This window comes from Babylonia areolata, chromosome 33, assembly GCF_041734735.1.
Source record: "Babylonia areolata isolate BAREFJ2019XMU chromosome 33, ASM4173473v1, whole genome shotgun sequence".
NCBI classification, from domain to species: Eukaryota; Metazoa; Mollusca; class Gastropoda; order Neogastropoda; family Buccinidae; genus Babylonia; species Babylonia areolata.
Genome location: NC_134908.1, coordinates 17,446,283 through 17,456,282, shown reverse-complemented (window position 1 = coordinate 17,456,282; position 10,000 = coordinate 17,446,283). Strand labels below are relative to the sequence as shown.

Sequence of the window (10,000 nt, the reverse complement as noted above, 5' to 3'; positions counted from 1 at the left end):
GACAAATCCATATACGCTACACCACATCTGCCAAGCAGATGCCTGACCAGCAGCGTAACCCAACACGCTTAGTCAGGCCTTGAGAAAAAAAAAAGAAAAAAAAAGAAAAAAAAAAGGTGAATAAATAATAGATAAGCTTACATAAATAAATAAATAAATAATAATTATAATGTAAAAAAGGTAGTAGTAATAATAATAAAATAATAATAATAAATAAATAAATAAGACAACAATGATGATAAATAAGCAAATAAATGTAAAACATGAAGACACACATTCACGCATACACCCACACATACTTAACAGATATGCACCAAACATGCAGTTTCACAGATATGAAAGCACAGTCAAATACATATAAACGTACATGAGCTCCGACACACACACACACACACACACCACACACATTACCTTGCACCTCCTCTACCCCCCTCCTCCACACACTCATTTCTAGTCTACGTATCACAGCTTCCACGGCACACACACACACACACACACACACACACACACACACAGATGAACACTTACTTGTACAAGCACACATACACATACGCCCATATCTCCCACCCCCAACCCCACACACATATATACAAAGACATATATATATACGTTCCAATATCCTGTAACAATAACACATTAACAGCAATGTCCGTGTGTGTCACAGGGTGTACGGACGGTGTGCATGACGTTGAGCAATCTACAGATCGGGGACTATGCCTTTACTCTGGTGGTGACGGACTCCTCGGGAAACAAGGCCACCTCTGACATCAACGTCTTCGTCAAACCAGGCATGTTGGGTTGGTGTTTTAGGGGGGGGGGGGGGGGGGGGGGGTTAAAACTGTTTCTTTGTCTTATGGGGTGTCGGTTCTGTGTCATCATATGAGTATTAGTGGTTGTTGTGGTAGTGTTGTTGTTGTTATTGTTATTTATTTATTTTATTTTATTTGTTTATTTATTTATTTATTCTTTTTTTTTCTCAAGGCCTGACTACGTGCATTGGGTTACTCTGCTGGTCAGGCATCTGCTTGGCAGATGTGGTGTAGCGTATATGGATTTGACTGAACGCAGTGACGCCTCCTTGAGCTGCTGATACTGATACTGTTATACTACCATTATTATTATTATTATTATTGTGATTATAATTATGATGATGATTAATAATGATAGATTTGATGATAATGATAATAATAATGATAATGATACTACTACTACTACCACTGCCACTACTACTAATGATAATGATAATGATAATAATGAAAAAAAAATGATGGTATTAATGGTAATGATAAGTATAATGATATGTTAGTAGTACTTAGTATTTCTAGTAGTATTTATTGTTAGTAGTAGTAGTGGTAGTAACCATTATTATCATCATTCATCATTATAAAAATTTTTTCCATCATCATCTATATCATCGCGTACACTTTATGTCCCACGACAACGACTCCACCACCACCACCACCACCACCACCTACGCCGCTGCTGCCGTGTGGGAACCGAACACAGGCATCACGTCGCCGGACCCGCAAACGTCCTGCCAACAGCTGCGTGAGGCCAGCCGTGACGTGTACGGGACCTACGTCCCTCGCTGCACCCCGTCGGGAGACTTCCACAGCCTGCAGTGCCGCGGTCACAAGGGGACCTCCACCTGCTGGTGTGTGGACCTGGAGGGCAGGGAGATCCCGGGCACCGCCACCTTCCCCCCGAGCGCCCCTGACTGCGAGGAAGGTGAGGCGTTGGTTGGGAGAGTGTGGAGGGGTGGGTGTAGGGGTGGGGAGGGCAGGGAGATCCCGGGCACCACCACCTTCCTTCCCCCCAAGCGCCCCTGACTGCGAGGAGGGTGAGGTGTTGGTTGGGAGAGTGTGGGGGCGGGGGGGGGGGGGTGTAGGGGTGGGGAGGGCAGGGAGATCCCGGGCACCACCACCTTCCCTCCCCCCGAGAGCCCCCGACTGCGAGGAGGGTGAGGTGTTGGTTGTGAGGTGTGGGGGCGGGGGGAGGGGGGGGGTGTAGGGGTGTGGAGGGCAGGGATATCCCGGGCACCACCACCTTCCCTCCCCCCGAGCCCCCGACTGCGAGGAGGGTGAGGTGTTGGTTGTGGGGTGTGGAGGGGGGTGTGTAGGGGTGGGGAGGGCAGGGAGATCCCGGGCACCACCACCTTTCCCCCCTGAACACCCCCGACTGCGAGGAGGGTGAGGTGTTGGTTGTGGGGTGTGGAGGGGGGGGTGTAGGGGTGGGGAGGGCAGGGAGATCCCGGGCACCACCACCTTCCCTCCCCCCGAGAGCCCCCGACTGCGAGGAGGGTGAGGTGTTGGTTGTGGGGTGTGGAGGGGTGTGTGTAGGGGTGGGGAGGGCAGGCAGATCCCGGGCACCACCACCTTTCCCCCCTAAACACCCCCGACTGCGAGGAGGGTGAGGCGTTGGTTGGGAGAGTGTGGAGGGGGGTGTGTAGGGGTGGGGAGGGCAGGGAGATCCCGGGCACCACCAACTTTCCCCCCTAAACACCCCCGACTGCGAGGAGGGTGAGGTGTTGGTAGTGGGGTGTGGAGGGGGTGTGTAGGGGTGGGGAGGGCAGGGAGATCCCGGGCACCACCATCTTCCCTCCCCCCGACTGCGAGGAGGGTGAGGTGTTGGTTGTGGGGTGTGGAGGGGGGTGTGGAGGGCAGGGAGATCCTGGGCACCACCATCTTCCCTCCCCCCGACTGCGAGGAGGGTGAGGTGTTGGTTGTGGGGTGTGGAGGGGGGTGTGTAGGGGTGGGGAGGGCAGGGAGATCCCGGGCACCACCATCTTTCCTCCCCCCGACTGCGAGGAGGGTGAGGTGTTGGTTGTGGGGTGTGGAGGGGGGGGTGTGTGTAGGGGTGTGGAGGGCAGGGAGATCCCGGGCACCACCATCTTCCCTCCCCCCGACTGCGACGAGGGTGAGGTGTTGGTTGTGGGGTGTGGAGGGGGGTGTGTAGGGGTGTGGAGGGCAGGGAGATCCCGGGCACCACCATCTTCCCTCCCCCCGACTGCGAGGAGGGTGAGGTGTTGGTTGTGGGGTGTGGAGGGGGGTGTGTAGGGGTGTGGAGGGCAGGGAGATCCCGGGCACCACCATCTTCCCTCCCCCCGACTGCGAGGAGGGTGAGGTGTTGGTTGTGGGGTGTGGAGGGGGGTGTGTAGGGGTGGGGAGGGCAGGGAGATCCCGGGCACCACCACCTTTCCCCCCTGAACACCCCCGACTGTGAGGAAGGTGAGGCGTTGGTTGTGAGGTGTGGAGGGGTGTGTGTAGGGGTGGGGAGGGCAGGGAGATCCCGGGCACCACCACCTTCCCTCCCCCCGAGAGCCCCCGACTGCGAGGAGGGTGAGGTGTTGGTTGTGGGGTGTGGAGGGGGGTGTGTAGGGGTGGGGAGGGCAGGGAGATCCCGGGCACCACCACCTTTCCCCCCTGAACACCCCCGACTGCGAGGAGGGTGAGGTGTTGGTTGGGAGAGTGTGGGGGGGGGGGGGTGTAGGGGTGGGGAGGGCAGGGAGATCCCGGGCACCGCCACCTTCCCTCCCCCCGAGAGCCCCCGACTGCGAGGAGGGTGAGGTGTTGGTTGTGGGGTGTGGAGGGGGGTGTGTAGGGGTGGGGAGGGCAGGGAGATCCCGGGCACCACCACCTTCCCTCCCCCAACGTACCCGACTGCGAGGATGGTCATGTGTTGGTTGTGAGGTGTGGAGGGGTGTGTGTAGGGGTGGGGAGGGCAGAGAGATCCCGGGCACCACCACCTTCCCTCCCCCAACGTACCCGACTGTGAGGACGGTGAGGTGTTGGTTGGGAGAGTGTGTGGGTGGGTTTGGGTTTTGGGGGGAGGGGGTGGGGTGGATGACAAAGTGGGGAGGGGTGTGGAGGGCAGAGAGAACCACGGCACCTCCACCTTCCCCCCCCCCCCATCCCCAACATACCTGACTGTGAGGAAGGTGAGGCATTGTTGGTTGGGAGAGTTTGGGGGTGGGTTTTGGGGGAGGGGGTGGGTGGATGACAAAGTGGGGAGGGGTGTGGAGGGCGGAGAGAACCACGGCACCGCCACCTTCTCCCCCCCACCCCCACCACCCAACATCCCTGACTGTGAGGAAGGTGAGGTGTTGGCTGTGGGGTGTGGAGGGGCGTGTGTGTATATAAGGGTGGGGAGGTCCCCAAATGTGAGGTGTTGGTTGTGGGGATCGGTTTTGGGGTGGGAGTGTATAGGGGTGGGAGTGTATAGGGGTGGGAGTGTGGGAGTGTATAGGTGTGGGAGTGTGTAGGGGTGGGAGTGTGTAGGGGTGGGAGTGTATAGGGGGTGGGAGTGTGGGAGTGTATAGAGGTGGGAGTGTGGGAGTGTATAGGGGTGGGAGTGTATAGGGGTGGGAGTGTGGGAGTGTATAGGGGTGGGAGTGTATAGGGGTGGGAGTGTATAGGGGTGTGGAGGGCAGGGAGAACCACGGCACCTCCACCTTCCCCCCCCCCTTCCCCAACATACCTGACTGTGAGGAAGGTGGGGTGTTGGTTGTGGGGTGTGGAGGGGTGTGTGTGTAGGGGTGGGGAGGTCCCCAAAGTTGAGGTGTTGGTCAAGGGGATCGGTTTTGGGGTGGGAGTGTATAGGGGTGGGGAGGGCAGGGGGATTCCTTGGAACAGCCACCATCGCGCCACCTCCTTTCCATGCCCCCCCCCCACCCACCCCCCCTCCATTCTGCCCCAGACTGCGAGGAAGGTGAGATGATGGTTGGAGGGATGGTGGTGGTGGATGGGGTTGGGTTGGGGGTAGGGAGACTACTTGAAGAGCCATAATATGTGGCTTCTGTTCAAACGTACGTGTGTGTGTGTGTGTGTGTGTGAGAGAGAGAGAGTGTGTGTGTGTGTGTGCGTGCATGCATGCATGTGCATGTATGTGTGCAGCGCGTACATGTGTGAGTATGCACAAGTTTTTATATTGATACGCGCTTGTATGTATCCTCATTACCACTGTATCTGTGTATGTGTATGATTTTCCATTTATGTTTGTACCTTGTTATGCACTGTCCCCCCCTCACCACCACCCCCCCACCTCCCAACCCCCCCCACCACCCAATATTCCTTGTGACCCCGGTACACTTGATAATATAGATGGCGTGGAGAGCCGTGGCCAAAGGAACGATTCAGCGCTTATAGCTTTTAGAGGCGTTTGATTGGCTGAGAGCGGACCGGGGCAAGACGGCTCGTCTTTTCACTGTTAGCCGCGCGAAATTTGGCCAAGCAGAGCAAACCGATAGGCCTAGTTTGCATCAGTTTGACATGGTAAGTATATGTAACACCAAACATGGAGTATAATACAAACTCCTCTTTTCTATTCTATTCCATTCTATTCTATTCTATTCTATTATTCTTCTTCCTATGCATGTGATGATGATGACCATCGTCGTGGGTGGGTTGGTTGCTGTTTCACAGGTAGCAACTTGCCGCCCTGCGTTTTCATGCTGGTGCGACAGATGAGGAGTCGACTGCTCGGGGGGTTCAAACCCAAGTGCACGCTGGAGGGGCTGTTCCAGACCAAGCAGTGCTCGGGGTCCATGTGCTACTGCGTGGAGACGGAGAGCGGGGTTCGAATCCCAAACACTGAGGCGGTCATCCCCGCCGAGCCTGTCTGTGACGGTATGGGGACCAGTGGTGTTGTTTTTTTTTGGGGGGGGGGTGTTTTTGTGTGTTGTTTGTGTGTTTGAGTGTGGGTGTGTGTTGTATGTGTTTGTGTGTGTGTGTTGTGTGTGGGTTTTTGTGTGTGTGTGTGTGTGTGTGATTGTTTGAGTGTTGCATGCTTTTGGGTTTTCTTTGTTATTCTTGTTTTTTGTCTTCTGTTGTCGTTTTGGTTGTTGTTGTTTGTGTGTGTGTGTGTGGGTGGGTGGGTGTCTGTGTGTGTGCTACTGCGTGGAGACGGAGAGCGGGGTTCGAATCCCAAACACTGAGGTGGTCATCCCCGCCGAGCCTGTCTGTGACGGTATGGGGACCAGTGGTCTTGTTTTGTTTTTTGTTGTTTTTTTTGGGGGGGGGGGGAAAGTGTGGAGAGAGTTGTTGAGGGTTTTGATTTTTTGGTGGGGAGGGTGTGTGTTGTGTGTGTTTTTGTGTGTGTGTGTGGGTTTTGTGTGTGTGTGTGGGTTTTGTGTGTTGTGTGTGTTTGAGTGTGGGTGTGTGTTGTGTGTGTTTGTCTCTGTGTGTGTGTGTGTGTGTGTGTTGTTTGTGTTTTGTGTGTGTGTGTTGTTTGTGTTTGTGTGTGTGTTTGAGTGTGGTTCTGTGTTGTGTGTGTTTGTCTGTGTGTGTGTGTTGTGTGGGTTTGTGTGTGTGTGTGTGTGTTGTGTGTGTGTGTGTGTGTGTGTGTGTGTTGTGTGTGTGTGTGTCTGTTTGAGTGTGGGTGTGTGTTGTGGGTGTTTGTGTGTGTGTGTGTGTGTGTGTGTGTGTGTGTGTGTGTGTGTGTGTGTGTGTGTGTGTGATTGTTTGAGTGTTGCATGCTTTTGGGTTTTGTTTGTTTGTTTTGTTTTTTGTCTTCTGTTGTTGTTTTGGTTGTTGTTTGTGTGTGTGTGTGTGTGTGTGTGTGTGTGTGTGTGTTGTTGTTGTTTTTGTGGTAGAGGTTGCTAAATTTCTTTTTTTTTTTTTTTGAGAAGGGGGGAAGGTGATTTTTGCATGTACATTAAAAAAGTGTTTATGTTTTGTTCTTGTTTTTTACTTTTGATCTGTGGGTAGGGCTGTAATGACTTACGTATATTTTGAGTAGTGTTTATGGGTATTTTGTTTTTGTTTCTTTTGTATTATACATGTTTTTTTGGGGGGGTAGGTGAGGGGGGGCGGGGGTAAAAAAAACTTTCTTTTTAAGTCACCTTTACCGTAATCTTAGCTTTCTGTACCTTTATTTATCTGTTTATGTATTTTCATATTATTTGTATTTATTTGTTTGTTTATGTATTTGTTTATTCATTGATTTATCTAAGTATTTAATCATTCATTCATTTGTTTGTTTATTTATTTATTTATCTTTGTATTCCATCATTCATTCATTCATTCATTCATTTATTTATCCATGTATTCATTCATTCATTCATTTATTTATTTATCCATGTATGTATTCATTCATTCATTCCTTTATATTACTTATTGCTTTGAACGTGGTGATCATTTTGCCAAGGTCTGAATTCTTAGCCCGTGCATTCTGACACTCTGCAGCAAGTGTGTTGTGTTTGCTGTTTCCCCACAGGGACGGCAGTCAGACCGACGCCGGAGAAGGAAGTTCGTAAGGTGAGCGTCGTGGTTTGTGTGTGTGTGTGTTCGTTCTTTAGAGTAATTATGTGTGTGTGTGTGTGTGTGTGTGTGTGAGACAGAGACAGACAGGAACAGAGAGAGTAATTACGTGTGTGTGTGTGTGTGTGTGTGTGTGTGTGTGTGTGTGACAGAGACAGGAACAGAGAGACAGAGTGATTACGTGTGTGTGTGTGTGTGTGTGTTCGTTCTTTAGTTAAGCGTCTTTTCACTATATGTGATATTAGACGATTCAAAAAAAAAAAAAGAAAAAAAAAAAAGGTGTGGTGGGGTGGGGTGGGGGGAAAGAGAAGTCAGGACAATACAGAAAAGGTAGAAAACTACTAAGAAATGCATAACTAACATGAAATTAGCTTTAACGGTAACAATTCAATAATGACGACAATAACTAAAACCATTAACACAATTATGAAGTACATTAACTCTCTCCATACGAACGGCGAAAGAGACGACGTTAACAGCGTTTCACCCCAATTACCACCATCAAAATATTGCAGTCGGAAGGCCCTTATACTGAAGAGGTAAATGTTGACAAAGAAAACCACAATTCTGACGACGGAAGCTAAAGGTTGGGTCATTCAGACACCCACTGGACATCCGAGGGGTCTGTGTAGAGGAGTAGAGAGGACTGGCCGTACTGAGTGAGTTAAAGGAATTTAGAAATAGGGCTATGAACCAACGCCTTTGAAAATTCTACTGCAAGAACCTCGTTAGAAAATAGCTTCCCATAAATCATCTGCAGAATAGTTACTCTCTGTGAAATACTTGGGCAAGAAGATAGGTAACTGCTGACAGTGAAACAAACTGTGATGCAAGCCAAACTGCTTACCACAAATGTATATATAGCATTTTTACTATATTTTGTCTTCAGTGCATCAAGTTTTATACGGAAGAAAATAGGTTGCTTGTGTGTGTGTGTGTGTGCGCGTGTGTGCGTGCGTGCATGCGCTTCCTGTGAGGGTGCATGTTTTTGGGTCTTTGTTGGTTTTTTTTTTTTTATTTGTCTGTGCCTCTGTGTGTGTGGATGTGTGTGTGTGTGGATGTGTGTGTGAGTGTGTGGATGTGTGTGTGTGTGGATGTGTGTGTGTGTGTGTGTTTGTGTGTGTGATTTTATGAAGTATGCTTAATTATGTTTATATTCATGTTATACGTTAGGTTGTTGGTTTCTTTTTTTATATCTCTTTCTTTTTTTACTTTTAATCCTCTGAATTTATTGTCTGAAAAATAGACTGATAATTATAACAACAACAACAACAACAACAACAAAAATATAACAACAAACCCCCTCAGTATCAGTATCAGTAGCTCAAGGAGGCATCACTGCGTTCGGGCAAATCCATATAACACTACACCACATCTGCCAAGCAGATGCCTGACCAGCAGCGTAACCCAACGCGCTTAGTCAGGCCTCGAGAAAAAAAAAAAAAAAAAAAAATATAATAGGTAAATACATACTCCTCCTACTACTAATAGTAATAAAAACCCAAACTTATTCCAAAAAGCAAAAAATAATAAGAATAAATAAATAAATAGATAAATAAACAAAAAAATAAATAAATAAATAAAATATAATAGATAAATACATAAAAATACTACTACTACTAATAATAAAAACCCAAACTTATTCCAAAAAACAAAAAATAATTAAAAAAAAAGAAAAAAAAAAAGAAAAAAAAAAAGAAAAAAAAGAGAATAAACTATAATAGATAAATAAATAAAAATACTACTACTACTACTAATAAAAACCCAAACTTATTCCAGCAGTAGTTCTCCTCTTTGCAGCAGCGGATTTTGATGCAAGGGGCATAATCCGACTCTTTGAATGTTGTGCCTTTCATCAGGACTTCCAACACAGTTTAATGTGGGGGGGGGGGGGGGGGGGGGGGGCTGTTGATGTTTAAAAGTTTATGTATTTTTCTGGGAAAAAAAAAAAAAATATATATATATATATATGGCCTAAAAAATGATGATGATGGTGATTTGGTTTGATTTTGATTTTGATTTTATTTCATTTTCTAAAAAACATTGATGATGGTGGTGATTTTATTTTGTTTTCTTTTTAGAAATTTTTCATCATTATCGTTGTTGATGTTATTGTACAGAAAGTGTAAAGGTGTGGGGGGTGTGTGTCCACAGATCACGCTGGCTCCCCCAGAACAGGAGACACCTCCGCCGCAACCTGCTGTCACCACTAAAGTCGTCGTTAACAGTAAGTTTACACAGCTGGGCCAACAGCAAAGTGAGAGCCGTATTATCAGTGGTTTCTCCATTGCAATGAGAAATCATTAACGGCATAGTCATTCGTGAAGGACTCTGACCTCTCAAACTAGGAGGCAAGATTGCACTGCGTCTTAGTGTTGCAGCCTTGAGGGCTAGCTGGCCTTTACAGTTGGGCCAACAGCAAAGTGAGAGCTGTATTATCAATGGTTTCTCCATTGCAATGAGAAATCATTAACAGCATAGTCATTCGTGAAGGACTCTGACCTCTCAAACTAGGAGGCAAGATTGCACTGCGTCTTAGTGTTGCAGCCTTGAGGGCTAGCTGGCCTTTACAGTTGGGCCAACAGCAAAGTGAGAGCTGTATTATCAATGGTTTCTCCATTGCAATGAGAAATCATTTAACAGCATAGTCATTCGTGAAGGACTCTGACCTCTCAAACTAGGAGGCAAGATTGCACTGCATCTTAGTGTTGCAGCCTTGAAGGCTAGCTGGCCTTTACAGTTGG

At 48.5% G+C, this 10,000-nt stretch overlaps 1 protein-coding gene and 1 long non-coding RNA gene across 2 annotated transcripts in view; both read left to right on the top strand.

Annotated features, from left to right (window-relative positions):
• LOC143277189 (uncharacterized) overlaps window positions 1–10,000 on the top strand; it is a 123,588-nt gene that overhangs the window by 87,763 nt on the left and 25,825 nt on the right. The window lies entirely within an intron of this gene.
• The window catches only part of LOC143276824 (uncharacterized), a 25,263-nt gene that overhangs the window by 6,749 nt on the left and 8,514 nt on the right, over window positions 1–10,000 (top strand). The window contains exons 3-7 of the mRNA XM_076581479.1: window positions 665–788; window positions 1,507–1,728; window positions 5,421–5,624; window positions 7,213–7,253; window positions 9,411–9,483. Coding sequence (XP_076437594.1) covers window positions 665–788; window positions 1,507–1,728; window positions 5,421–5,624; window positions 7,213–7,253; window positions 9,411–9,483 — 664 coding nt within the window. The remainder of the gene's footprint in view (window positions 1–664; window positions 789–1,506; window positions 1,729–5,420; window positions 5,625–7,212; window positions 7,254–9,410; window positions 9,484–10,000) is intronic.